The sequence below is a fragment of the Excalfactoria chinensis genome, unplaced genomic scaffold, assembly GCF_039878825.1.
Source record: "Excalfactoria chinensis isolate bCotChi1 unplaced genomic scaffold, bCotChi1.hap2 Scaffold_330, whole genome shotgun sequence".
Lineage (NCBI taxonomy): Eukaryota > Metazoa > Chordata > Aves > Galliformes > Phasianidae > Excalfactoria > Excalfactoria chinensis.
Window position 1 is genome coordinate 59,393 of NW_027315618.1, and position 27,932 is coordinate 87,324.

General features: G+C 55.5%; 3 protein-coding genes across 6 annotated transcripts; 2 read left to right on the forward strand and 1 right to left on the reverse strand.

Annotated features, from left to right (window-relative positions):
- LOC140264876 (uncharacterized) lies at window positions 1-7,798 on the forward strand. Of its 2 annotated transcripts, XM_072360763.1 has the most exons (14): window positions 1-175; window positions 832-2,177; window positions 3,749-3,810; window positions 4,113-4,266; window positions 4,460-4,716; window positions 4,917-5,002; window positions 5,493-5,790; window positions 5,905-5,961; window positions 6,127-6,183; window positions 6,321-6,380; window positions 6,458-6,522; window positions 6,750-6,825; window positions 6,988-7,034; window positions 7,126-7,798. In XM_072360763.1, the coding sequence occupies exons 2-14, from the start codon at window positions 1,946-1,948 to the stop codon at window positions 7,325-7,327; spliced, it is 1,653 nt and encodes a 550-aa protein (XP_072216864.1). In that variant the 5' UTR covers window positions 1-175; window positions 832-1,945; the 3' UTR covers window positions 7,328-7,798. The 2 variants fall into 2 exon arrangements, with proteins under 2 accessions (XP_072216864.1, XP_072216863.1); XM_072360762.1 differs by having other exon boundaries at window positions 832-2,159; window positions 5,493-5,961.
- LOC140264879 (uncharacterized) lies at window positions 2,587-27,932 on the reverse strand. Its single transcript, XM_072360768.1, has 6 exons — window positions 27,912-27,932; window positions 25,007-26,676; window positions 19,652-19,807; window positions 9,404-9,523; window positions 7,792-8,034; window positions 2,587-4,677 (listed from the first exon to the last, which is right to left on the reverse strand). The coding sequence occupies exons 1-2, from the start codon at window positions 27,930-27,932 to the stop codon at window positions 25,651-25,653; spliced, it is 1,047 nt and encodes a 348-aa protein (XP_072216869.1). The 3' UTR covers window positions 2,587-4,677; window positions 7,792-8,034; window positions 9,404-9,523; window positions 19,652-19,807; window positions 25,007-25,650.
- Window positions 12,593-19,660, forward strand: LOC140264878 (ciliary microtubule associated protein 1A-like). 3 transcript variants are annotated; one of them, XM_072360766.1, is made up of 7 exons: window positions 14,620-14,771; window positions 14,946-15,075; window positions 15,318-15,518; window positions 15,893-15,994; window positions 16,336-16,457; window positions 16,625-16,765; window positions 17,323-19,660. In XM_072360766.1, exons 2-7 carry the CDS (start codon window positions 14,958-14,960, stop codon window positions 17,404-17,406), a joined length of 768 nt encoding a protein of 255 aa, XP_072216867.1. In that variant the 5' UTR covers window positions 14,620-14,771; window positions 14,946-14,957; the 3' UTR covers window positions 17,407-19,660. The 3 variants fall into 3 exon arrangements, with proteins under 3 accessions (XP_072216866.1, XP_072216865.1, XP_072216867.1); XM_072360765.1 differs by having other exon boundaries at window positions 12,593-14,771; window positions 16,625-19,660; XM_072360764.1 differs by having other exon boundaries at window positions 12,596-15,075; window positions 16,625-19,660.

Sequence of the window (27,932 nt, forward strand, 5' to 3'; positions counted from 1 at the left end):
CTGAAGGAAAAGCTGTTATTTGCAATTGAAGAAACAGAAGGTTTGGGGCAGGAATAGCTGTGGTTTGCACCTTGAAGAGTGTGAACTCAATGTGACGTTCTTCTTCGCTGCTTCTGCTTGTTGCACACTTCCTTGTAAAGTAGACTTGACTTGGATTATTTAGCAATAGTAGCGTGTAAGTAAATGGATGTTATCCTGAGGTTTTATCCACGTAAACCCTGGATTTCTACCGAGCACTTTCAGAAACCAAAAGAGCAATCAGATATGGCGACAAAGGAATTGTGACCCAAGTAGAGATTTAATACAGCTCTGGGCTCTGCTTTGTTTTACCTTTTGTTACTTAGAATGTGTCCTTAAGGACTGAGAGATTTTTTTAAAATAGTTTTGTCTTTTCCTATTCAGTAGCATATTTGGCTACTGATGTACTGGGAAGTTCAGTAGTAGCTGCAGTGCTGCAGCAACATCATCACCTCTTGACAGCAGTGTTATTAGAGCCGGCTTGTAACCGTCTTCTGCCTACTGTGAGCAAATCCATCACTTCAGCTATTCTTCTAACTCAAGAGTGGCTGGACTGTTTTTTCCTTGCCTGGAGTCTGCTCACGTGCCAGTGGGACTCAGACTGCTGTTCAGGGGATGTCAAACTGTGGCACCAATCCAGGGCGTAGCTTTGCTTTGTTTTCCTCACAGTCTTGCTAATCTCAGCAAAAGAACCGTCTGCCCAAAGTTGCTGGAGATTTGCTTGTGCCCTCTGAGGAGTTCTGATCTTTTTCTGTGTAACACATCTAACTTTTCAAACTATGTTCACACTGTGGTTCTTCACTTGTTTTGCAGAAGACAAGACCACCTGGGATTGCACTGATTCAACTTAGATTCCCGTTTGCAGACTGATGTTTCCTGTCGGGAGTGTTAATGGACGTTATCCTCAGTGTTATTCTTCCATGATGCTGTCAGTTTTCTCTGGAGACTTCTTTGGTGTCTCAGGAAGAGGTACAAAATAACTGGGTTTTGAAAATGATGGTACTTATCATTTTTGGTGATGAACTGATGATGCAGTATTAGCATTATCAGTTCTCGGAGGACTTGAAAGTTTGTACATGGATTCCAGACTGTTTGTGTTTATATGCTCTATTGAACAAGGCCATGAGCTTGGATCAGCAGCACTGGATGGTAAAATACTGTACTGAAATTCATTGTCGAAATGTCCTTGTATTGTAATTTCCAAGACTCAGGTAACTGTAACAATATCTCCGTAAGTCAAATACTGGCATCCTTCCGGGAGCTCCATCTTTCTTCCTCTGGGCTCAAAGTCCTCTGGGGAAATGCCACTCCTCCCCTCCCTTCTGAGAGCCACAGTGCCCAAAGAAGGCAGGCCACAGGACCAGAAGGTGAACTCTTGAACTGCCACCGCTCTGCATGATGTTCTGATGTGGGATATCTACAAAACATCCCCAAACCACAACAGGTAGCACGGAGCTGCAATGGGGAATGCCCTCCACACACGGCCCTGTCGGTGCACGATGCTGCAGGCACGCTCCTTGCCATCTGCACACACGTGGGCCGGCTTTGCACGGCCGGGCACATCATCTGGCCTGGGCACTGCAGGTACCCACATGATGGGGTGCAGACACGGCAAGGTCAACCCTGGCTGATTGTGCATCTCATTCCTGCTTGGCGTGGGAAGAGGGACTTCAGTGGGACACAATTGCTCCAAAGGAGTTTGGGGGCTCGGTTACAAATGTTGCCCTGACCTGTTGGCCTTGTCTGTCACCAGTTGCAGTGGTTACAAAGCACACGGAGGATACATCGCGCTGTGTAAGCTGAATAAAACACGGGATCACACAAAGTACAAACATCTGAGTTACAGCAGCACACATCACCAACTTGTCACAGACACTAGCCCGTGGTTCTGCAGGAGTGGTGACACAAACATTACAGACCATTACTGATGTCAACATCTTCCTTTCCCACCCTTCCCTGCACGCGAAGCAGCAAGCTGCTGGCCATCAGAGGGCTTGCAGTGACATCAGAAGGTGGCTGCGGTCATCTGAAGGCTTTTCTGGTTGTCGGAGGACTCCACTGGTTGTCAGAGATGTTCACTGACCATCAGAAGGCTTCATTGATTGAGTTGGGATGTCACCGGTCATCAGAGGGCTTCATCGGTCATCGGGAGATTGGAGGTGTCCATGGGAGGGGATATGCAGCCCTTGTTCTGGGTGATGGGTAGGGGGTTGGGGCACTGAGGCACGCGGCCTAAAGCAGACCCAAAGGAGTGACAAGTGGCTGCAATAAGAGAGGGGCTAAAAGTAGGGTGTTGTGGTCACACTGTGTCCATGCAGAGGTGGATCAAAGGGTGAAGGGTTTGGGAGGAAATGTACGGAGGAACTGAGAGAGAGCAGAGGGAGGGTACTGGGGTTGATGGCAGCATGAGGAGCTCCATCCTTGAGGACTTTGGAGCAGATGATGAGAGAGGGTGGGGAAGCCCACAGGAGTGCAGGACATGGTGTGCATGGCATGGAGCTGGGGAGGCCTCCCAGAACTGTGAGGTGGCCAGTCCCTGCTGAGCATGAGAACAAGGACACGGACACAGAGAGTGTAGGTTTGCTGAGGGATTTATTGATCATCAGAGGGTGTCACTGATCATCGGGGTCTTCGCTGCTCACCAGAGGGCAGCACTGGTCATCAGAGGATGTCAGAGCGCTGCACTGGCAAGGAGGAGCCTTGTCCCTGCAGGGTTTGTCTCCAAGGGCTCAGGGCAGGAGAAGGACTGGCAGCAGCCAAGAGACCCAGGGCAGGATGTTGAGTCCCCTGGGGACAGAAGCCACATCCCCTGTCCCACCTGCATGGTGACTCTGGCCATCCATAGGGCACCCTGAGCCTGCCTCCTCCAGATCCGTTCCTCTGCACAGCCCCATAGAGCTCAAGGGAAGGGCTGGAGGTGACAGTGCCCAGGTCCCCCTGGAACAGGCCACGGACAGTCCCCTCCATGCCATCAATTAATTCCCAGCCCCTGATGCCCGGTCCTCAGGGCTGCGGAGACACCCAGGGTCCCCCAAGTGCCCTGTGGTGCAGGGGCCCATTGTGAGCACTAGAACAACGTGGCCAAGTCACGGTCATGTAGCCTGCTCAGGCCAAACTACCCCCCATTGCTTCCTTCCCCTTCCCATTGCCCACCCATGGCAAGAGGGAGCCCAACAGAGGCTTTGGAACACCAGGGGTGTCCCCAAGGCCCAGGGGAACTGAGAGAACAGCAACACATCCCAGCCCCATCCTCACCCCAGGGTCACCCCTCAACTCACAGGGCCAGGAGAGGGAGAAAGCAGAGATGGGTCAGCAGTGCCAGCATCATAATGGGCAGCTGGCCATGATGTCACCGCGTTGCCGTGGTGGCGTTTGTGACACGGCCAACCCGAAGGGGGGTATAGGCAGAGCACGGAGGTGGGTCCTACATCCTGAAGGAGCATCTGGTACAGAGCAGACGCATCTGAAGGATGAGCTCCAGCATGGCTGACGCCAACGAGGAGCAACCTGGGATGAGCGAGGATGGCCCCATGGTGGGCCGTGCCTCTGGACAAACACGCAGTGAGACTGAAGGTACACGGGCCCACAGCCACCATGGGAGCGGTGCTGCAGCCAGTCTTGGGATGGAGATGACACTTTTCCATCTGCCACCTCCATCCTGCCCAGCAGTGGGAGGGGTGCCGGGAAGAGGCAGATGCAGAGTGTGACCTGCTTTTCCTTTGCCCTCCAGAGCGAGTTGCCGTCTGGGATGCGGTGGCCGCCTTCATTCGAGAGCAGCTCCTGGTGCACAAGGTGTGTTTGTTGGCTGTCGGGTTCCTCCTCGCCCTGTCTGGCTCAGCCTGGACTTCCTCTGAGCCTTCCCCTGCACACACAGCAGGAAACTCACCCCGTGTTTCCCTGCTGAGCTGCGTTTGGGAGGAAGGGCGAGGGGAAGGAGCGGGCTGTGCAGCCCCAAAGCCATCCCCGCTGCCCTGGCTTGTGCCTCTGAACAGCAGGAGGGGGCTCCTGAGCACTGTCCCCGCACAGGACCAGCTCCAGCTCTTCCTCCAGCCAGCCCTTAACTCTTCCGTCCTTTCTTCTCCCTCCACTCGCAGGGGGTCTGGATTCCCACCTTCGGCTCCTTTGACATCATCTCCAAGGAGATCAGGACAAAGGACAAGACCGTGACCCTGTGCTGGCCCGTGTTTCAGCTGGCCAGAAACCTCATTGCAGTGCACCACCTCAAGTCCCGCAGTGAGTTCCTGCCAGGTAGGAGGGGGGATTAAACCCTTGCTGGCTTCATGGATGGGGCAAACAGGGCCACCGCCTCCCTTCTCAGAAGCAGACCTCCCCCTCTGAGGAGCCCATCCAAACGCGGGGCCGTTCTGGATGATGTCCCTTAAAAGCAGTTCTAGGTGGAAGAGCAACCTTATCATCAACCCCATCCCTGGTATTTTCTCAGTTGACAGGAAGGTGGAGGCCCTGAAGAGCAGCCAGGTGGCCGCAGCCACCTCTGTGAGCTGGAAGACAGCACAGAAGTGCATCCAAAGCACCGTGTCGCTGCTCTCCAGCTGCCTGCAGAATGGGAAGAACGTGGCTGTGGTTCTGAAGGATGTTGGAGTGCTGCTCATTGACGGGCTGACCTTCCAAATGAAGTTCTATTATGACTTCCTCGAGACGCTGTCGGGGAAAGAGAACTTCAGGAGAGCCGTCCGCAAGGTGAGCCGTAGGTTTCTCCATAGCGCGGGCAGTGCCGTGAGCCTCACTCAGCCCGCAGACGGCCCACCAGGACCTGGGCAGCTGCTCGAGCCGTGCAGGTGCTGCGGTGCTGTCAGCTCTCCCTGCCTCGGGCTCCTCGTGTCCCCTGTGCCTCAGCCATAACCAGGACATCCCACAACCTCCCTGTTCCTCCCCTGCAGGCCCCCTCACTGCTGGACATGGGGGTGTCCCGCGTGACACCGGTGGCTTCTCTGGTGTCCTCTGGCTGCCTTGTCGTATTACCCAAGTGAGTATTTTTCTGCTGCTTGATGCAGCTGCTCAGCTCTCATTCTGTTGCGCTTGTGCCTCGTGTCCGTCAGTGTCCTGCCCAGGAGGATGTGCCATAGAATCGCAGAATGACTGGAGCAGGAAGGAACCCGAAAAGAGCACCCGGTGCCACTGCCCTGCGGGGAACAGGGACACCTACCTCCAAATGAGGTTGCTCTGAGCCTGCTCCAGCCAGGCCTTGAATGCCTGTCCGGGCACCCAGCATCTCTCTGGGCAAGACATCTCAGTGCCTCACCACCCTCCAGCCAAAACCTTCCTCCCAGCCAAAGCCAGTCTTCCCTCTTTCCGCCTGAAACTGTTTCCCCTCCTCCTATCCCAAGTGACCCTGCTAACGGCTTTAGAAAGCCTTCGTGCAGCATGAAAACGTGCCTGTGAGCAGACAAGCAGAGCGAGCAGCAAGGATTGCTGTTGCACTGTCACACCGCTCACTGCCTTTTCCTCGCTTCCAGGTTTCCAATGGAGTTGGTCCCCTCTCCCCCTGGACTCTTCCAGCACAAACCACGTTCTGTCCCTGTGACCTCCCAGGACCCTCCTGTGCTGGTGACGTCACGATGTCGCGCTGACCTTAAAAAACCCCCCCGGGGTGGGGCAGGGGCAGTGGGTCAGCGCCGAACCTGCCGGCCCCGTTCTGCAGGCGGTGCAGGTCCTGCGAGCAGCTGTGCCAGTGGTGCAGCAATGCAGGCCCAGTTTGCCAGCGGAACATTAACAGCTCTGCAGCGCGTGGAGCTGCTGCAGCAGCCGGAGCAGGTGAGCTCTGGGTGGACGGGCACAGAAGGGCCGAGCTGCCGGCTGGAGGGCACCCTGCCCACGGCATGGCAGCAGAGAGCCGGGTGCCAACGCTGCTCCTTTCCCCTCCCACAGGCTCATGAGCAGATGATGGAGAAGCGCACGGCCGCGGCCAGGGAGTCATTGCTGAATGTGAGCAGATGCTGCTGTGTGGGGTGGGGTGGGAGAAGTGCCCTCGTGTGGGTCTGCAGCTCCAGCCCTGCAGGCCCTGCTTGCCCCGATGGAGGAGGCAGGAGGGGACGGAGCCCCGTGGGAGCGCCGGTGCCCTGACGGCCGCTGCTCTTCTCTTTCCCACAGGTGGCCCAGCAAATACGGGCTGAAAGAACGGCTGCCCGTAAGGAGGAGCTAGAGCAGGTAGGGGGCAGTGAGGGCTCGTCCTCACAGCTCGGCATCCTCACACCTCTGGCTGTGCAGGAGGACCTCGGTCCCCATCCCTCGGGTCCATGGGTCCCAACGTGGCCACCCCTCATGGCACAGCCGTTGTCTTGCAGGAGAAGCAGCTCATTGCCCAGCTGGAGGAGCAGCTGAAGGCTGGGAGTGAGGAGATGGAGGTAGTGTGGAGGGGTGAGGGGAGCGGGGCTGCCCACCCCCGTGTTGTGGACATGGAGCTCAGCCTTTTGTCTGCCAGGTGCTGCGCCGGGAGAAACAGCGCCTGCGAGAGGAGCGGGAGGAGCTGGAGCTGGAGGGTGCCTGGTGAGTGCATGGGAGCCACCCATGGGACCCTGCACCCCACGCCTGCACACGGGGGTCTCTGACACACCTGGGGCAGCAATGGGTGCAGCGCTGCTGGGGATGGGGCTCTGCTTCCTGCATGGTGTGGCAGAGCAGCCCCGTCCCAGCCCTGGGGTGGGCACACGCTGCTGGGGAGCCCCCGCGGTGACAGAGGCCGGCAGCCTCCAACCAAGCCTTGTTGCCCACAGGCAGCAGCATCAGATGGAGCTGGAGGTAGAGCGCGTGCCTGGGGCTGTGCTGCCGGAGCTGGTGGAGGCACAGCTGGTAAGGGGCAGAACACACAGCACCCTCACCCCATCCAACAGAGGTCTCCCTGGGGACAGGGCTCCCTGCAGCACCGTTGTGCTGCTGGGCTCCCGAGTCCTGCATGAAGCCCTGCTGCGCAGCGGGCCCTGACCACCATCCCTGCCCCATCTTCACCTACAGGAGAAGAAGGAGCGGGCCAGGAGACGTGGGCTCTCCTTCTGGATGCAGTGAGTCTCCCCTCCTTGCCCTGTTTCCAGCCAACAGCTGCCGGGCTCCCATCAGTGGGCTGATGGCCAGGACCCCTCTTTTGCCCCACAGGACCATCTGCCTCATCTTGGTCTGCCTCCAGCTGCTGCTCGTTGCTGTGCTGGGCTCTGGCCTATTTTACGCCCGGCACTATGACCAGGAGCTGCTCTATCGGCTCCTGCAGCGGGTGCTGCCCCAGCCAATGTACGCTTCCGTGGCGTACTTTGCAAGCAGGACCCTGCGTGTGGTCTGTGATGGGCTGCTGCCCATCTGACCGCCCAGCTCAATAACCCCTCCCAGCTCGGGGCTGCGTGCTGGGGTAGGAGACAGGGCTCTGTCCCCATGGAAGGGGCCTGTCCTGTGCTCCTGCCCCCAGGCACAGCAGTGGGGCAGTGCTGGCAGGCGGCTGAGTGCCACCACGTTGGACTTGTTGGAAATCAGTCTGGACTGTCATCGGGAGCCGCTGTCAGCTGAACAACAAACCTCCGACGGCCCATCAGACTGAAGATCCGCACCCGACAGCAGGACGTGGCTGGATCTACGAGCACTGAACCGCCTCGCTTTGCTGCCTCTCTGTCTCGTTTTCTTCCCCGTTTTCTGTCTTTTCTCTTGGTCTTCTTTCATTCTTTGACTCATCAAAGCAGCCGTGGCCTATGCTAACGGCAACTCATTGTAATTAGCCCATTAGCCAATGTTACCTCCAATTGGTTGTTAAGAAAGCCCTCAATAAATACATACCTATTATTCCCCTCATTTTGGCGGTTGTGACCCTTTGCTGAGCAGGGGAGGCTCAGGAGGTGGGAAAAGATCCACCCCTTGAAAAGCACAGAGTGAGAGCAGACGTAGATAGGAAGAGAAATGGGATGGGCAGCATCCCTCTGCACTCAGATGCCTGCTGCTTTGTCTGCATGCATCTCTTCTGCCCACTGCAGTTCATCCATGAAGGCTGCAGCAAAGATAAAGTGTCTCTGCTATGGAGCCCTGGAGGGGGATAGAGATGGAAAATGGGGAGAAATGGAAACTAAAAGCAGAACCCCGAGGCCAAATGGGTCAGCCCTACAGCAAACTGCATAACCCCAAGAAATAAAAGGGTGAAGCCCTTTCAAAAGGGCCAAAGATTGAACCCCTTTAGCAAAAGGGTGCACCCCAGTGCCAAATGAGATCCAGAGCTGCAGCTCCAGTGCTGTGTTCATTGTTGGGCCCCTCACTACAAAAAAGGCTCAGGGGAGACCTTATTGCTCCCTATAACTTCCAAAGGGAGGCCGTGGTGAGCTGGGGGTCAGTCTCTTCTCTTGCATAACAATGATCGGACGAGAAGGAATGGCCTCCAGCTGCACCAGTTGAAACGAGATGATCATTACAGTGCTCCTCAATGCAGGCCATCCTATGATCCTATGATAAGATATTGAGAGCCCCTCAATGCCCTCCACTGCACCCCAGTGCTCCTCAGAGACCCCAATGCCCTCCATTGCCTCCAGTGCCCCTCAGAGCTCCCCAGTGACCCTCAGAGCCCTCCCCAGTGTCCTCCATTGCTCCTCAGTGCCCCTCAGAGCCCCCCAATGCCCTCCACTGTCCCAGTGCTCCTCAGAGCCCCCCCTGTGTCCTCTGCTGCTCCCCAGTGCTCCTCAGAGTCCCCCAATATTCTCCAATGAGCTGCCAGCTGCAGGGCCAGGAGGGAACCGATAACCAAGAAGGGCTGGGCCGAACAAGACGGGTCAAGTTCCTCGATGAAGAAGGAGGAGCAGGGGAAGCCGAGCGTGAGGTTGCACTGCCCGAGCTGCAGGAAGCTGAGGACTCACACCACCAGAAAACAGCTTGCAGCCAAGAGCCACTATCTTGCTCAAGGGCTGAGTCCAGCCTGTCCATGGAGACCCCAGGCACACCACCCAGGCTGAGGCTTCGGGCATGCGACTCTGTGATACTTCTGAGGAAGAGGGTTGAGAAGAGCAGGGAAGAGTGGGAACGAGCCAAGGAAATGGCAGCATCAACATCTCGTGGTGAGACCAGCCTGCCTGAGGATTCCTCCGACAGATCTGGATTTCTGCCTCCCATAAGGGAAAAAAGGGAGTCTCCCACTGAAAAGATGGCAGCAACAACATCTCACGGTGAGCCCAGCCTGCCCAAGGAGCTCTCTGTTGTCCCATCTGGGTTGCTGCCACCCATCAAGGAAGAAACGGGGTCTCCCACTCAAGAGATGGCAGCAGCAGCATCTCGTGCTGAGTCCAGCCCGCCCAAGGAGTCCCCAACCATCAGATCTGGATTTCCGCCTCCCATAAGGAATGAAACGGGGTCTCCCAGACGTCAGTCTCCAAAGACCGAAGCCCCACCCCGCAGGAAGGACACACCTTACCCACACTGATGCGGGCATGGGGTGCCCAGGACAGACAGAGCTCCACCGGAGGCTGCAAAACAGCTGCTGAGTCCATTAGTGCCATTGAGACCCATCAGTGTCGTTCCTGCATGCCATCTCCTTGAAGAAAATCAAAGGAACAAGGAGAGCGACTGAGGACTCTTGCAAGACCCCTTGCCTCTGCGAGATGCTTAGGAACAAAACCCTACAGCTGGAAGTGTTTTCAAGGCAAGGGATAAAGACTGTCATGGCTTGCTAATTTTTGCTATTGCTCTTTTACATCACAACATCTTACTTAATATACAAATCTACACACCAATAAACCATCATCAAAACACCTTACGCACTTGGGTCTGTGTGCATATATATAGACAGAATTACCGACTGCTCTCCCCCAACATCAAATTCCCTTGTGGTAACACAAGCATCCCCATCATTCTGCAGCACCCACCGAGTGCACCCAGCTCCCTGGGCAAAAGCAGTTCCAGGGAGAGGTTTGCCCTTTCCAGAGGCTGGAAGGACCCAAACTGCTTTTCCCAACACGCTCTTTACATGCACTGCAGGGACCTTATCTCCCTCTACAGTGTGCAGGGGGCTGGATTGGCTAGGACCATCACGACTGACAGATCCTCTAGTACTGACCAACCAAGTGGCTTCTTCCCAATTCTTCTCCAAGTGCTTGAGTGTTCCACCACCCATTGCTTTCAGCATAGCTTTCAACAACCCATTGTATCTTTCAGTCTTACCAGAGATGGTGCATGGTAGGGGATATGATAAACCCACTCAGTGCCATGATCTTTGGCCCAAGTATTTATAAGGGAATGTTTGCAAGGAGTCCCATTATCAGACTCAGTTCTTTCTGGGGTGCCATGTCGCCACAGGACTTGTTTCTCAAGACCCAATTTGGTGTCTCTGCTGCCATCTGTCGCATGGCAACCATGTGGAACAGAGATCCCAGAAACACACACATCTCTGTCATGGTGTTATCTGGATCAATCTGCCCGTGACAGGGGTGGGGGAAGAGGGGCAGTAGGGCTGTGGGGCCCCCGACAAATGGGAAGGGAATAGGGAAAGGGGTAGGGAGATGGGAGCTGGGCACAAGGAAACAAAGAGCAGCAGCAACAATCTAAGGAGGAAAACTTCTTTCACTAACTATGATCAGGGAATGCAAGGTAACCCAGGCCCCACAGGCCGCACAGCCGGCTTCTAGCCTGGCAGGGAGCCTCGGACAGGATGGGTTTTGGCCTGGCAGGGACCTCGGCCTGCAGGCTTTTGGCCTGGAAGGGCTTCCCCGGCCTGCAGGCCTTTGACCTGGCAGTGCCCCCCAGACCAGACAGCTGGCTTTTAGCCTGGCAGGGCCCCCCTAACCGGATTACCAGCTTCAGGCCTGACAAGGTAGCCCCCAACTTTGTGGCTGGCTTTTGGCCTCACAGGCCCAGCGGGTCAGTCAGCCATTTTGTTGCCAGGCAGTGAGCCCCAGGCAGGCTGGATGTTGGCCTGGTAGGAATCCCCAAGCCGGCCAGCCAGCTTTTGGCCTTGCCAGTGTTTGCTGGCCGGCGGCAGGCTCTTGGCCTGGTGTCATGGTTTTGGAGGAGACTTCTGCATAGAACGAATGTATAGGAATACATATACATTCACTGATATTGATAACATGAACATGAGTATGAGACCAAGAATTAATATTACCTCGGCTGTTGAAAAGCGTACGACAATCTGAGAGTACAGCCTGTACACTGAATTGAACATCGTGGTGTCTGTTAAATTAGCTATTCCATCTGGAATGTATGTGCCGACAATTAAATTATACCACACTGCATATAAGTACCAGGCAGGTGTCTCCATCACTGCTCTTATTAGGTTATATAGATACAGAATTCCGCAAAAAGAAAGCACGTATGGACAATATGTTGAGAGGATCATGATTGCTTTCAATCCCCTAAACAGAGCGACTGGAATGAAGAGTGGGTTCATAGCTGATAGTAGCTAGCAGGCCCTGTGAAAGTCAGAGCTAACTAGCTGTGCTCTGAGAGAGCAAGAAATCTCTTTGTTTTCTTTACAAAAGCAAGATAGTAATGCTCAGAGTGAGCAGCTAGCTCAGACTGTTGACAGTTCGTCTGGAATTTCAAGGTCACGCTCTCAGTGAGCAGCTATGAAAAAATAACACTCCTGTAACAAAGCTTTTAGAGAGCAAAAAGAGAGTTGTTCTGGAAGCTAAAAAAGCAGCAGATCTAATCGAATCAGATTGCCCGCATTCTCCACCAAGATAATGTAATCGGGTTATCTAGATTTATCCGTGATAGAGGCTGCTGCCCCTAGAAGGGGAGAAATGAACAAAAACAACGGCAGCAATCTAAGGAAAGAAATTATTTTACTAAATATGAGACACAATATGATACAATATAACTACAACTACTATATCAAACAAGGCAGAGAAAAAGAAAGAGAGAAAAAGAGTCCCGGAGAACCGGGGGCCTACTGCAATCTCTAGGCGACAGGCTGGAACGTTGCTGATAGAGTGAGACAGCAGGGATGGAGCGCTCCAAAGCGAAAGACAGGGCGAAAAGAGGGACGTTCCAGCCTGGGAGCGAGATTATATGTGTGTCCTCCTCCTCTGGTGATTCATCTCTGGCCGCGTTGTCCCCTGGGATATGTAGTTTCCTCCAAGGGCTGAGTACTCGGGATGCTGCCATTCCACAGATCTGGAGCATGAACCTTCCACACTTCCGCATACCCTCTGTTACACTTCCACATACCCTCTGTTACACTTCCACATACCCTCTATTACACTTCCACATACCCTCTGTTACACTTCCACATACCCTTTGTTACACTTCCACATACCCTCTGTTACACTTCCACATACCCTTTGTTACACTTCCACATACCCTCTGTTACACTTCCACATACCCTCTGTTACACTTCCACATACCCTCTGTTACACTTTCTTATACCACCAAAACAGTTCATACCGCACATGATGTCATGATGTAGAATATTGACAGCACAAAACCATGACACCTGGCAGGGCTTCCCTAGTCGGCCTTTGGCCTGGCAGGTGCCCTGCAACTATCTGACCAGATGGCTTTCACCCGAGGGCCTTCCTTGCCAGCTGGCTTTTGGCCTGGCTGGGACCCCATGTGCCAGCAGGCCGGCTATTGGCCTGGCAGGGCCCACTCAAGCCACCCGGCTGGCATTTGACCTGGTATGGCGCCTTGGGACAGCTGGGTTTTGGCCTAGCAGGGACCCCACAGGCCAGCCAGCTGGTTCTATCCCGGCAGGGACTCCTGGGTCTGCCAGCTGGGTTTTGGCCATGCAGGGCTTCCCTGTCTGGACGGCCAGCTTTCATCAGAGATTCCAGATCTTTCTCAAGGGCTGAGCCCAGCCTGTCTCCAGAGCCCCAAGACACAGCATCCAGGCAGCCACTTCTGGCCTGGGGCTCACTCCAACTTCTCGGACAAAGGGCACAGAAGATCAGGCCCAGAAGGGCCCGCCCAGCCAGCCTGCCGCCTTTTGGCCTGGCAGGTTTGGGGCCTGGCAGGGCTTCCCTGGGTCTGCCGGGTTTTTGTCTGGCAGGGCCCTCTGTGCCGGCTGCTTGGCTTCTGGCGTGGCAGGGCACCCCGGTTCCTGTTCAGCTTTTGGCCTGGCAGGGTTCCCCTGGGCCCCCCAGCTCACAGGGCTGGCCCCTCTCCACATCAGCAGAGAGCCCCGGGGCAGCCGCTCAGCTGTCTGTGGGGAAGGCTGCATTACAGCCCAGGCTCCTGGCTCAGCCTTGAGGGATGCGGCCCCAAAGCCATCAGCCACTCAGGCGGACCCCTCCCGCTCTGTCCTTTCAGTGTTCTGCCACCCATCCGGGCAGTGCCTGCAGCCCCAGAGCAGCCGATGAGCTGCCAGCTGCAGGGCCAGGAGGGAACGGATAACCAAGAAGGGCTGGGCCGAACAAGACGGGTCAAGTTCCTCGATGAAGAAGGAGGAGCAGGGGAAGGCGAGCGTGAGGTTGCACTGCCCGAGCTGCAGGAAGATGAGACCCCAGACAAACCATCCAGGCTGGCGCTTCGGGCATGTGACTCGGTGACACTTCTGAGGAAGAGGGTTGAGAAGAGCAGGGAAGGGTGGGAACAAGCCAAGGAAATGTTGTGAAGAGCCCTTCCATTGTGGAGAGGGCTGCGGCTTGAGTTGAGCATCTCCTGGTGTGTCACACAGATCCAGGGCTTTCAAGAAGCAGCTGCTTTCAAGTGCTTCAGATGGTGAATGTTCCTAGACAGAGCGCTTGTCTCCTCCAAGCTCTGAAGCCAAGGTTTGTTCTGCAGGTCCTGCTGATGGCACAGGCATCAAACAGCCCAGAGCTCATGGCTGGGGAGAGACTGCGTATTGCTTTGTGAAAGGAGAGCTGGAGGAGGGCTTTGAGCAGCACTGTGCAGGGATGCAAGCAGCTGGTAAGAGAAGAGGTGTGTGTGCTGAGAGCAAGGGCTGTACGGCTCATGTCTGGGTGCTGACATGGAATGCAGGCAGAGCTCTTTGCAACTAAGTGTTGGCTTCAGTTTAGCTCCTCCTTTCCTCTCTCCCTTTGAGCAACCTCTGTTACCATTCTGCTGAGAATGGCTGAAGGTGTACCCGTGGCTGGCATCAAGACTAACTTGATCAAGCCATAGGAGAGCTCCAAACAACAAGCAGCAGAAAATTGTTGCATGTTCTAGGGGAATATGCAGACATCACACGTGACAGGTTATGCATAGATTACTGAATTTTTTGGAGATAAATCTATCCCCCTTTTTGCTGTATTCTTTCCTCTTTTCCTCCTTTCCAGCCTCACTAAAGGAAATTCTCATCTCTGCTGCACCTTCTGTCCCACCAGGACCTCTCACTGCCTGGACAAACGTTTTCATAACACTTCTGGGCATGTGACATTTCCATAACTGACCAATCCTGACTGCACAGCAGTTCCCATTCACACGTGTTAATCCAACAATTAAAAAGAAAACGAGAGAAAAACTACCAATCTGAACAGCCAGCAGGACCAAGCTGAGCTCTGCTGTGTGATCTAACTAAGAGCTCGGTCCATCTGCAGGTGTCAGCAGTGTGAGCTACGACTTCTTACTGGTTGGGGTGCAAGGCCGAGAAGGCGTGGAGGGCATGGCTCCAGGCCAGCCAGATGTCACAGCACAGATGGCATCACCCGGAGCCTGTGTGCTGTCACAGTGCGCTGCCATGGTGATGCCGGGCCCTCCCCAAGGACAGCCGGCCACTGGCTCCAGGCACCTCATTTGTGAGCTGTGCTGCCCGCAGCCGCTCGCCGTGCCCTGTGCCTGAGAGCAGCCCCAGCAGCAGAGCAGCTCAGCCTCATCGCGCTCGTCCTCCAAGGCTCAGAGAGGTGAGGGAGAGTTCCTGCACACTTCAGGCTGCAGAGCCCAGCTGCAGGATGCGGGTTTGGCTGCAGTGTGTGTGAGGGGCGTGTAGCACAGGACTGGCAGTGAGCAGGAGAAATTGCTGCCGGCCCTTCCTGCTCAGGAACCCCCGTCAGGAACTGCTCTGCTCTTGCCTTTAGGTTTGGAGGCACATGCCTGCCAGCATGGACGGAGCCTGGGTGGGGACCTGGAGACCCCATCGCCCACGTGGCCTCATCTCGGCCCAGTTCCCCAGCCCCGGGCCCCAGTACTCCATCCCGGGGACAACAGGTACAGCGACCATCCCCAGGGCTGGTCAGAGGGGCAGAGCAGCTCCCCAGCCTTGCCCCGTTCTGTCAGAGCCTCCTGGCTCTCTGGCACAGCTGCAAGCCAGGCCTGGCCGAGGAAGGCCAATGCTGCTGGCGCTGCTCCTTGTGACCCAAGGACAAAGGGGCCTGCTTCTGGTCTGGGTCCAAAGGAGCTCAAAACATGCAGCTGCACAGGGGTGTGCTCTCTTCTGCTTTTCCTCCTAGGTTACGTGGGCCACAGCCCCACCAAAAACCGTGCCCCCGCGTACACGTTTAGAGGGACCAAACGGCCTGCGGCAGAGAGCTGTGGGCCAGGTCCCTGCTACTTTGTGGAGCCGGCCATCACTAGGAATGGCAAGTACGTGGTTCCAGGCACCCACCTCTGGGGACGACCCACGACAAAGACCACCGTCACCCCCGGACCGAGTGAGTAGCACTGCTGCAGCACTTCTCTCAGACAACACGAGCACGCAGCACGTTTGCCCGGGGTCAGCTCACGCCCTGATGGAGCTGTAGGTCTTTTTTGAGAGAGCATGAGCTGCTCTGAGCAGCGATAAATGCCCTCAGAGAAGGACAGCTGCCCAGCACCATGGGCCCAGGGCACAAGGCACTATGTCTGAAAAGAACAAGGAGCAGGGGGCTGACAGGGGGGACAGCAAGGCAGGACATAGTGGCGGGGCACAGAGAAGTGTCCCCGCGTGCTGCCTGTGTCCCCCAGCAATTCTGCAGCTCTTCAGAGGACCCTTTCTGGCTGCAGAAGGAGACCAGCCCTTCACAGCTTTCTTCCTCCTCTGTCCCAGGTGACTACCGCACCGAAGCTGCCAACAGGCACGTCTTCAAGTGCCCACCGGTGCAGTCCATGGCCTTCCGGCGGGAGCCCCTCCGGACAGACCGCCCTCCAGGTACGTGACCCTGGCAAAGGCAGACCCTTCAGCCTGAGCATCCTCCAGGGACGGGCTGCTGCTCAGCACCAGCAGAGGGCCTACTGCATGGCCTGTGCGGCAAGATGCGGCGCTGGGCCACAAGCTTTCTTACATGACCACCACCTCTCGGCCAGCAGCGTCTCCAGCTGCTCATGCTCGAAGCTGCTGGCACTGGCCCTGTGTCAGAGGAGAGGCAGGAACTGGCAGAGGGGCAAGATGTCCCTCCACTTCCCACCAGCGGGCTGGGCAGGCTGCCCCTCGCTGCTGCTTCCATCTCCTCCATCCCCTCACGCACACACTCTCTGCTGCTCCTCCTGCAGGTCCTGGCACTTACACACTGCCCAGGCTGATGGGGCCCAACACAGCCTACACATCGGCCAGCCCCTGCTACTCCATGAGGGGAAGGAGCCAGCGCGGTCGCTTTGATGAGGACCTTGCCAAGGTGAGCTCTGCTGCTCCTCTTTTCCATGTTAGCATCCGAACCTGGGCTGCTCTCCCTGTGCCACAGGGGCTTCCAACCCTGCTGCAACTTTGCTTAATGCAGCCTTCCAGGGAAAGAGAGAGCCTTGAATGTGACCCCAGCCCCGTGTGGCCATGCCTCTCTTGCAGACTCCAGGTCCTGCGGCGCTCCCCAGAGTGGCTGTGGATGTGTACAAGACCAGGGCGCCCGCATACACGATGCCAGCCCGACCAAAACAGGGAGAGGGCAAAGCAGTGAAGCCCGGGCCAGCAGACTACAGCGTAGGCCGGGTAAGGCCTCAGCTCAGCTCTTCCCCTCTGCTTCACAAGCACAGCCTTCATGCCTCTCCCCCTTTCCCTGAGGCTTCATCCAGCCAAACAGCTTCTGGCTGCAGGAACCAAGTGCAGGACAGCAGGCCTGCTCCTTGCCCTCGTGCCACCTCCAAGTAGAGGAAGTGAGGAACAGCGCAGCACGCAGCTTTTCCTCCCTCTGCTCCATCTCCCTTCAATGGGCCGTACTGGTCTTTCACAAGCTCTTCGGGGGGGATGCAGCTCAGAGGGGCTCCAAGCAGCACACCCCCAGCATAGGAGAGTTAGCTGTGAGGTCCCAGGTGCACAGCCAGCCCTCTTTGAGACAGGAGGGGCCCATAAGAGCACATGTAAGGCCAGCACACCTCCCTGAGCCAGCTCTGCTCTAGCAGGGAGCTGCACCGGCTCTGCACTGGCGCTCAGCCCTTCCCAGTGAGGCACCAGGGACTGTCTGGGATTGGGAGGGGTGCAGGACAGCAGGGAGCAAGGGCAGCAAAGAAGGGCCCTTGCTGATCTGCCTTTCCTTTCTGCCCTCCCAGGTGACGCTGATCAAGCCCCAGGCGCCTGCCTCCACTTTTGGGATCCGGCATTCCCTCTACACAACCCCTCTCATCGTGGAATAAGACAGCAAAGTCTGGAAGGCCGTGGTTGCTTTCCTGGAACGGGAGGGGAGGAGAAGAAAGAGCAGCCAACTGCTGGTTTCCTTCTGATTCCATTTCCCTTCATCCAGTTGGGCTTTTGCCCATTATACTGTTAGATGTTAGTGTTAGGAGTAAGTCATTAATAAATTAATTTAGTACCTTTATGTATACCTTCTTGTTACTCCTTTTTCCTCACCGCTGCACACAGGAATGCGCTGCCGCTCCCTGAAGCCTTTCTAACATCAGCGCATTGCAAACCGCTGATGCTTGCTTTATCAGTCATTTGCATTACTGAGGTCTGCCACACGCTGAAGTAAGGAATCAATGCAGCAAATAGCAAAGGGAGGCCAGTGTGGGCAGTGCAGCCCTTCCAGTGCCATCAGGTAGATGTCAGTGAGATGCCTGGGGCTGGGTGACTTAAACACCTGCTGCTGATCATCTGCCAGCTTACAGGATGGCCGGCAGCATTTCCTGTACCCGTGACAACACCTGGCTTGGCCGTAAAGACATTCCTGGAACAAAGGCTGAGGGGAAAATAATGAAACACGGAGGCAAAAAGAGAATAAAAAGCAACAGATGAAAACAAATATAGAGAAGGCAAGTAAGAAAGCTAACCATAGCACAACAAAGGAATGCAAAGCAAAGCAAGGCAAAGAATGGAAAAAAGCAAACTTGCAGGAATGGAGGAATGTGGGAAGAGCTGGGCCCCTGCTTGCCACAGGAGCTGCATGGGAGAAGAATCTGGGCCAGAATGTAAGAGGAACTCCTTTGGGTTCTGGGTTTGAATCAAAGCTGAGAAGCCGGGGAGGAGCTGTGGGCCGCTCCAGGCCACCTTGCTGTCTCCCCAAGAGATCAGGTACATGGGCAGGGCAGCGGGCTGAAGTGCCAGAAACAAGCATCCATGTGGAGGAAGGCAAAGGGTGGAGGAGGATCAAGGGTAGCTACTGGGCATGGCCTTGCTCAGCAAGGGGAGGAAAAGCCTGGAGGGCATGAGCAGGGAACAGAGAAGGGCAGGCAGTAGGTGTGAAGCTGGGAGCAGAGAATGGTTTGGGTTGGAAGAGAGCTCAAAGATCACACAGTACCAACCCCATTCCTTTTCCCCATTCATTCCCCATTTCTTCTCCCTGCTTCATACAGGCACTTACAGACAAAGTAAGGCTCATGGAGAAGACTGGGTATACACAAGATCTTTAATTCATTGGTGCTAGAGAACTGCTGGAACATACTTGTCCAGATCATGGATATTTTCCTACAAGCACCAACCAGGCACGGCAACTCACAGCTGAGATGTCATTGCCCTTTCCAAGTAACCAGTCTACCTACAGGCTTCTCATTAGAGACTTGCAAATAAGACCAGAACCCATTTATTCCCATTTCACGGGTTGGCTTCTCTTCACCACACATCACATGCACAAGAACAGATAGCTCTTGCAAGGAAGCACGTTCCTACACACCCGAGCATCCTGCTGAGCAGGGGCATCATCCACATACATTCCCTCCTCCCCAATTTATTTACATCAGTTCATTTGCTGGTGAAATTCTAGTCTAGCTTTTCTCGGGACATTCAGCCACAGCGAGGTTGGCCAACATGCCACACCTACAAGCTCCCCAGATTCCTTCCTCCTCACACCTGCCTGCACACACACAAACTGACTGTCAGGCAGCAGGACAAGGCCCGGCCTTTTGCACTACTCATAAAGCCCGGAGTTCTCATTAATGAGACGAATCTCTTCACTGGTGCGAGAAGCCAGAATTTCCATCAGGCAGCCTTCATCTGTTCCTGCTCCCCAGGGAATCGCCAAGGCAAGATTTAAGATGCCAACAACCGTTCCTGACATGCAAACAGGTCTCTTTAAGAGTTAATAATAAATTAAGAAGACATTCATAGTAAAGCAGTAAGTCCTTGGCCTGAACTTCAGCAATACAAAAGAAACATTTCCAAACCTTCACAGCCCTCCTCAGTTCATGCACATCAGACGTGGTGGTGGGAGTCATCATCCCAACCATCACCCTCTCAAAATTCCCACTCAGCAACCACATAAAGTCACCAATCAAATCCTAGAAAGCCAAGAGAGGAGGAAGGAGGTGGCAGAAGGTACGGCCTTCCAGGACAGACAGAACTGAGCCGTTCACCTCTTCTCTTTAGGCTCTAACCCTCCTTGCATCATCAGCTGCTCTGAACTGAACAAAAACAAAACAACCTAGGTCAAGGAAATTCTCCACCGACCTTTCTCTTATGGAGATTGGGTCCTTTGTCACTTTTCACCCAAGTGACACAACCACCTTCACACATCTCCGTAGACCTTTTAGGTGATCAGAACTTGCTGACGTTGGGAAACATTTAGTTTGGTCAAGATGTCGATGATGATATCTTCATCCATGCCTGCAAATGGAGAAAAATGGAAGCCAGTCGCCCTGCCGCCCCAAGTCCCCTACACAGCCAGTTCTCAACAGCCCCAGGACTACATCCATGCCTAGAAGATCATCCAGTCCAACCATTACCAATACTTCCCAGCTAAATCATATCCCTCAACACAACATCCAAATGTTTCCTGAACACCCCCATAGTCGGTGACACCATCACCTCTGTGGGCAGTGCATTCCAGTGCCTGACTACCCTTTCCAAGAAGTAATTACTTCCTAATGTCCAGCCTGAACCTCCCCTGGCGCAGCTTGAAGCCATTCCCTCTAGTTCTATCACTGATTACATGAGAGAAGAGGCCGACCCCCAGCTCACCACAACCTCCCTTCAGGAAGTTATAGAGAGCTATAAGGTCTCTCCTGAGCCTCCTCTTCTCCAGGCTGAACATTCCCAGCTCCCTCAGCCGCTCCTCACACGGTCTGTGCTCCAGACCCCTCACCAGCTTTGTTGCCCTCCTCTGAACACGTTCCAGGGCCTCAATGTCTCTCTTGCAGTGAGGGGCCCAAAACTGAACACAGAACTCGAGATGCGGCCTCACCAGTGCCGAGTACAGGGGGACAATTACCTCCCTATTCCTGCTAGTAACACTGTTTGTGATGCAAGCCAGGATGCCGTTGGCCTTCTTGGCCACCCGGGCACACTGTGGGCTCATGTTCAGCCGTGCATCAATCAGTACCCCCAGGTCCGTTTCCTCCACACAGTCCTCCAGCCACTCCGCCCCAAGCCTGTAGCGCTGCCTGGGGCTGTTGTGGCCAAAGTGCAGGACCCGGCATTTGCTCTTGTTGAACCTCATCCCATTGGCTTCAGCCTGGCTCTCCAGCCTGTCCAGATCCCTCTGTAGGGCCTCGCTACCCCCAGGTAGATCCACACTCCCAGCCAGTTTAGTGTCATCTGCGAACTTACTGAGGGTGCACTCAATGCCCTCATCCAGGTCATCAATAAAGATGTTGAAGAGGACAGGCCCCAGCACCGACCCCTGGGGTACACCACTCGTGACTGGTCTCCAACTGGATTTAACTCCATTTACCACCACTCTCTGGGCCCGGACCTTCAGCCAGCTCCTTACCGAGATGATAGTGTACCCATCCAAGCCACGGGCTGCCAGCTTTTGCAGGAGGTTAGCACGGAAGACAGTGTCATCAAGTGTAGTATTCAAAAAATAACACATTTTCTTCCCAGAATGCCACCTTATATCCCCAGAATAAGACATTTTCTCCCCAAAACATCATCTTTTTTACCAAATAGAAGATAGTATCTCACCAAAACACTGCTTTCTATCCCCAAAATAAAACATTTTCTACACAAAATGCTGCTTTTTATTCCTGAAAATAAGATATTTGGAAAGAAAGTTGCTTTCACTGTCAGATCTCAATGACTTGTTAAATGTTTTGCATTCACTTTGCTACACTTCTGTCTGTAGACATCTTTCAACCAGTTCAAATATTCCAAGAAGTAGAAAAACAAAGGGACGTTCCAGTGGAACAGCACTAGCAGGAGGAGCATCTCTCATTGCTGCCCCCAGGACCCACAGCACTCATTTCTCCCTGCCTGCACAACACTTTGCTTACTGTCCATGCGCTCCTGGCAACACAAGCTATTGTCATTTATTTACTGTTTTGTACATTCAATTATTAAATGTCTTGCATTCACTTTGCTATACCTCTTTTCAGCCATTCATTCAGTTACAAAGCCCACCTCCCCGGGCCCCCAGGCCCACCTTCAGGGCAATCTGGGCAGCAGAAAGGGCAGCGACCCAGATCTGCCACCACCGTTGGACCCATCCCTCCCCTCCAGGACCCCCTCCCCTCCTCAGTCAGTTCTGCGTGGGAATGGAGGGATGAGAAAAGGCTATGGGAATTCTTGGAGAGCTGAGTGGCTCAGCCTGTAGTGGAGGAGGCTGACTGAGATCCCACACACAGCCATCAGTCCCCAGGCGCAGTAAGGACTGAGCCAGGCTGCACCCTGCAGTACCCAGCAGCAGGATCAGAGTCTGAGGCCTGCCTAGGTCGTGTGGCTGCATTGCAGGCTGAGGTATGGAGAAATCCCCATTGGAAGATGTTTTCGGCTCCTGAATGTCCCCCCCTCCATCTTGCTCTGCTTCACCCCCAGGTGCAGCTCGGCGTCCCCGACAGGTTGCTGTGGTTGCAGAGCTGGACTTGGCCCTTGACCTGTGCCCATGTCCCCACCATCCACCTTGCCTTCTCACCCCTCTATATCCAGTGCATGCCCCATCTCTCTCACCTCCATGTCCCACCTATGTCCTCTCTACGTCCTCTTCCTAGTCTTCTCCATACCCCCTCCATCTTCTTTCCGAGTCCAATCTATGTCCCCCCCTTCTACGGCCCCCCCATAAGCCCTCTGGGTCCCGTCTGTCTCTGCACACTAGGAAGGCCATACATGGCTGCAGAGCTGCAGCACTTACAGCGTCGATGACTGCTGAGATGACCCACCTCTCTGCAGCCTCACTGCCAGGAACAGAACTGCTTGGAGCATGGCAGCCCCCCCAAAACAAATAAACAAAACAAAACAAAACACAACAAAACAAAGAGCTTTGCTACCCAGCACAGTGAGGGAAGGAGAACACGGCCCATGTCACAACCCACTGCTCCATACAACTCCATATAGAACAAGAAAGCAGAGCAGGAAAGTGGAGAGAGTTGGCCTAAGAAGTAAAAAAAAATAAATGAGAAGAAATTGGGGAAAGTTGGGAAAAAAAAAAACAGGAAAGAAAAAGAAACACAAGGCAAAGCAGAGAAAAGCCAAGCAGAGCCACGCAGAGAAGTGAAAAAGTAAAGCACGGCTGTGAAAAATAAACAAAATAAAAGTAGAAAAAAGTAGGAAGGAAATAAAAAACAATGCAAAACAAAGAAAATTAAAGAAGAAAAAAAAAGGAAAAAAAAAAAACGAAAACACAGAAAACAAGCAAAAAAGCAAACAGGAAAGCAAACAGGTTGCATAGCAAAGGATAACAACAATAAGAAAAGCAAAGCAAAGCATAGGAGAACACAGAAAACTTGCAGGACTGTAGCCAATAGCCTCAGCCCCTGCAGCAACACCTGAGGTCCCCATGCCCAGAAGCATTCCCTCTATGTCTATTTGTTTTACTAAGAGGATGGATTCATTTCTATCATGCTGCACTGACTGTAGCTAGGTTTTCTTCAGGCTGATTTCTCCTGCTCCCTTCCCACCTCTGACGATTTGTGGGATTGTCTCCAAGATGCTCTCCTGCACCCTGCCAGCAAGGCTGAGACGAGAGGAAAGCAGCAAGGTGAGGGTTTGAACCAGAACTGCTTTTACACTGGTGAGATCCTGGTCCTGGCTTCACCTCCTGCCCAGCACCACGGGTTTGCTGAGGGTCTGGACGCTGAGCAGAGCAGGAAAAGAGCAGGAGACGGGAAGAGCGGATACAGGTAAGACAGAACTCAAGAAGAGCAGAAGAGAGGAAGAAGAAAGGATGCAGGTAAGAAAGAAGAGCAGCAGACAAAAAGGGCAAGACGGGAAAGGACCGGAGACAGGCAAGGCAGCAAAACAACGGGAAGAGGAGATGAGCAGAAGGGGAGAAGAGCAGAAGAAAAAGGAGAGGGTGAAGGTAAGGAAGACGCGCAGACGAGGAGAAGAGCAGAAAGGGAGAGGAGTGGATACAGGTAAGGCAGAAAGGCAGAAGTGGAGAGGAGCTGAAGAGGAGAAGAGTGAATAGCCGTATGGCAGAAGGACAGAAGACGGGAAGAGAGGACAGCGGTCAGTGAGAAGTGCAGAAGAGAACAAGAGCAGAAGGGAGGAAGAGAGGGCAGAAGAGCAGAGAAGGAAAAGCGCCCTCGAGCAGAAGAGCAGACAGTGGTCGGAAGAGAAGAAGAGGAGAGCATGAGAGGTGCAAAGAGGATACGGCTAAGTCGGAAGAGCAGATGAGAAGAACGGGAGAGGATGCGGGTAAGAAAGAAAAGCAGAAGAGGAGTAGACGTGCACGAGAGAGAGGAGTGAGCATCCAAGGAAAGAAAAAGAGCAGAAGAGCTGAAGAGGAGAGGATAAGAGTAAGGGAGAAGAGCTGAAGGTTGGATGGATGGTGGCTGAGGAGAAGAGCAGGAAAGGGAAGCAGCAAAGAGGGAAGAGCAGCAAAGACAGTGCTGCCTGTTCTGCCCCAAGATACACTGGAAGCCAGGAGCAAACGTCCACGCTATCAGGTTAGAGATGGGACGGGAAGGATGTTTGGGTATGAGAAATGAAACCATGGCAAGCCTGGGGGAAAGGGGCTGAGCCCAACGGTCACAGAAGCCCCGTTGGGGGAGGGGCTCCCCTAACTGCCACTCTCCAGCTGTCATGGCAGGTAAGGCAGCAGGCTCCCCCTGCTCCCGAGCTTCAGCTGGCCCCAGCGCCCCAGATCCCAGCCCAGCGCCCCAGATGCCACCCTCGTGAGCCAGATCTCAGCCCAGCAGCCCAGATCTCAGCCCAGTGCCCCTTCTGGCCTTTCCCCACAGAGAGAATCCCTCGAGGAGCGCTGACGGTGCCTCTGACACCTGACGCCACATTCCCTCAAGCGACTGTGCCGCCACCGGACCCCGCCTGGATGCAGCCCACCATCCGCGGACCGATGCCGGTACCACCCCAACCCCTCCCTGTCCCCGTTGCCACCCACCTGGCGCCTCAGGCCTCTGTCTGGCCTGGGGTACCAGGTGTCTGGGGACAGGCAGCGCAGCTCCCAGCTGGGGGGCTGCCCCCAACCGTGGCTCAGCTGCCACCTGGGGGCCTGTCCCCAACTGCAGGGCTGCACTTGCCGCTGCTGCAGCTGCTACCTGGGGGGCTGCACCCAGCGATGGCTCCCCCCACCGCCCCTGCTCCCTGCTGGGGACATCCCCTGCCGGCAGGGACGCTGCTGCCCCAGCAGCCCATGGGGCTGTGGCCTGCGGCCGTGCCCCATGCAGAGCCCTCGCAGCCCGCAGGCACCTGCCTGCTGCAGGCCCCCGGCCGCCCCGGCCGCCCCGGCCCCCCGCCACTTCTCTTGCAGGTACCGGCACTGCAGCAGCAGGTGCTCCCCGTGCCCTGCACCCTGCCCGCCAGCTGGGAGCCACCGATGGAGCCCTTTCAAGACGCCGTGGTGCTCATGGAGGACCAGGGGCATCCAGCGCCCACCGACGTCTGCCCCCAGCCCGACACGACTCCGCTCACCTGCAGCGCTGCCACGCTGGAATCAGGCGGTGAGTTCAGGGGCCGCAGAGCGGGCGGCTGGCTGTCCGCACCGGCCGGCTGTGGGAAAGCTGGCATTGCACCACTGGGGATGTTCTGGCTTTTCCAGCACGGACAACAAGCGCAGGCACCCCGCAGGACACCGCAGACATGGACGATCTGCTGGCATGGATCAACAACGGTGAGTCTGGGGGCAGCAGAGCTGGCCAGGCTGGTTGGCACCCGGTGGCTGTGGGAGAGCTGGCCTTGCCCCACTGGGCAATGGATTTTCTTCCTTCTCCAGAAGTCACATCCGAGACAGGCATCCTGGACAACAGCGAAGACTTTGACGATCTGCTGGCGTGGATCAGCAACGGTGAGTCTGGGGGCAGCAGAGCTGGTGGGGGGGTGTCTGCACTGAGAGGGCGTGGGAAAGCTGGCCCTGCCCCACTGGGCATTTTCTGCCTGTTCCAGAAGAGACACCCAGCAGCAAGAGACCGGAGGACGATGTGGAAATGGACATTTTGCTCACCTGGATTGTTGGTGAGTTTGTGGCTTCCAGAGGTGACGGGTGGCTGTCTGCAGCAGGTCAGCAGGTGTGGGAAGGCTGCCATCATCCTTCTGGTCTGGGGGATGCTCTTGCTTTTTCAGAAGCGACGAGTGCTCTGGAGGTCCCCCAGCACAACCAGGACCTGCCTGCATCCCCTGAGCTGCCTGAGCCGACCCCCCTGGCTGCCCCCGCACCTCTGTCGCCCCGCACCGCACATCTGATGGAAGAGGTGCGGCGGAGGCAGCCCCGGGTGCACCTCAGCCGCCTGGTGCTGCCCACCCCCCTGGCTGCCCCTACACCTCCATCGCCCTGCACTGCACGTCTGATGGAGGAGGCACGACGGAGGCAGCCCCAGGTGCTTCTCAGCCGCCTGCCACTGCCACCTGGCTGCATCTCCTGCCGGCTGGCAGACAAGCACCACGGGGACAGCAGCCAGCCGGCCAAGCACCCCGTGCCTCCTCTGATGCAAACTGGACAGCTCATGGAGGAGGCACGGCGGAGGCAGCCCCGGGTGCTTCTCAGCCGCCTGCCACTGCCACCCGGCTGCATCTCCTGCCGGCTGGCAGACAAGCACCACGGGGACAGCAGCCAGCCGGCCAAGTGACAGCACCCACCTGCACCACCACAAGAGGCAAGAGCAGCGGCTACAAGCAGCACACTGGCAGCATCCCCGCCACAACCAGGAAGCCACCGCATGGCCAGCATGTTCTAGGCCACAAACACCGGCGCTAGGCGGAGCTGCCTGTGCCAGCACGGCGGCCAGCAGGAGGACTCGGTGCCCATCACAGCCCAACAGCGGCTCCAGCGGGAGTGTACCAAGAAACCGGCCCACTTGCTGTAGCAGGAGACGTGGCCGTAGCCGACCGATGCGCTTCCCTGTAGCCCTGGGCTCCTCGCCGGCCCCCACGACACCCAGAGAGCAGCGGCAGTGTTCCAGGGGCACCAGCACCGGCCCCAGCCCTACCCCTCCCAAGCTGGGCTGTCCGCAAACGGCATCTTGGACTGGGGCACTGCGGGGCTCTGAAGCTGATGGACCGCCAAAGCGTTGCACTGTCAAAGCTCCGGGCTGGGAAATGCTGGGTGGGGGGTGGGAAATGCTGGGTGGGGGGTGGGAGATGGTTGGCTGGGGGGGGAGGGGGTGGGAATTCTTGGGGTGGCCAATATTAGGGTGGGGGATGGCTGGCGGGTGGGAATTTGGGGTGGGGAATTGTTGGGCCGGGGGACTGGTTGGAGGGTGGGAGTTTGGGGTGGGCAATGAAATGGCTGTACTCTGCTACTGTTGGGGTGGGAATCTGGGGGGTGGGAAACCGCTGGGGAGACAAATGTCTGCGGTGGGAGATGCCTGGCATCAAAAATGACTGGACTCTGTAACTGCTGGCCCTGGGGATGTGGGGAGGGGGAGGGAACTTGGTGGGGTGGCAATTCTGGGGGAGAAACTGTACTCTGATAATGTTACACTCTCAAAGTGTTGGAATTTGGAGGAAGGAATTCCTGGGGTGGGAATCTGGGGGGCTGTTGTAATACCAGAAGAATTGTACAGAGCAGCAGCCGTGGATCAAGAGAAGGACTTCACAGAGCAGCAGCTGTGGAGCAGGATCAACAGCACGAGAACATGGATAATTCCTAATAATTCTAGTTCCTGAGACAATAGTTGGCTAACCTGAAGGCAAAAGGCCAGCGCGCTAGGACTAACAGCCACACAGCAACATGGTTAAATTGAGCTGCGTCCATTGACTGCCCGAAAAGCCATACTTTTATAGCAGACAGACGAAGGCGTTTAAAAATCACACACACTCATTGGAGGAAAGCTACCGCAATAACAACCCTAAAACCCCCCTTCAAAGCCGCGAGCCATTCATTCTTTTCCTAGAGGTGTCCTTGGTCCTCGTGCTGTTGATCCTGCTCCACAGCTGCTGCTCTGTGAAGTCCTTCTCTTGATCCACGGCTGCTGCTCTGTACAATTCTTCCGGTATTACAACAGGGGGCTGGGAGGTTTTTGGCAGAGGGAGGGAACTATTGGTGGGAGGGAGCGGGGGTGGGAGGGGGCGAGAAACTGATTGGGGGTGGGAGTTTTAGGGGGTGGGATCAGAAAGAATTGTTAGGGTGGGAAATGGTTGGGAATATTGTCATTTATTTACTGTTTGGTATGTTAAATGATTAAACGTCTTGCGTTCACCTTTGCTATACCTCTGCCTGCGGCCATTCATTCAGCTAGAAAGCCCACCTCCCCGCGCCCCCTTCAGGGCCCACCTTCAGGGCAAACTGGGCAGCAGAAAGGGCAGTGTCCCAGATCTGCCACCACCATCGGACACAGCCCTCCCCTCCAGGATCCCCTCCCCTGTAGTGGAGGCGGCTCACTGCGATCCCAGACACAGCCAT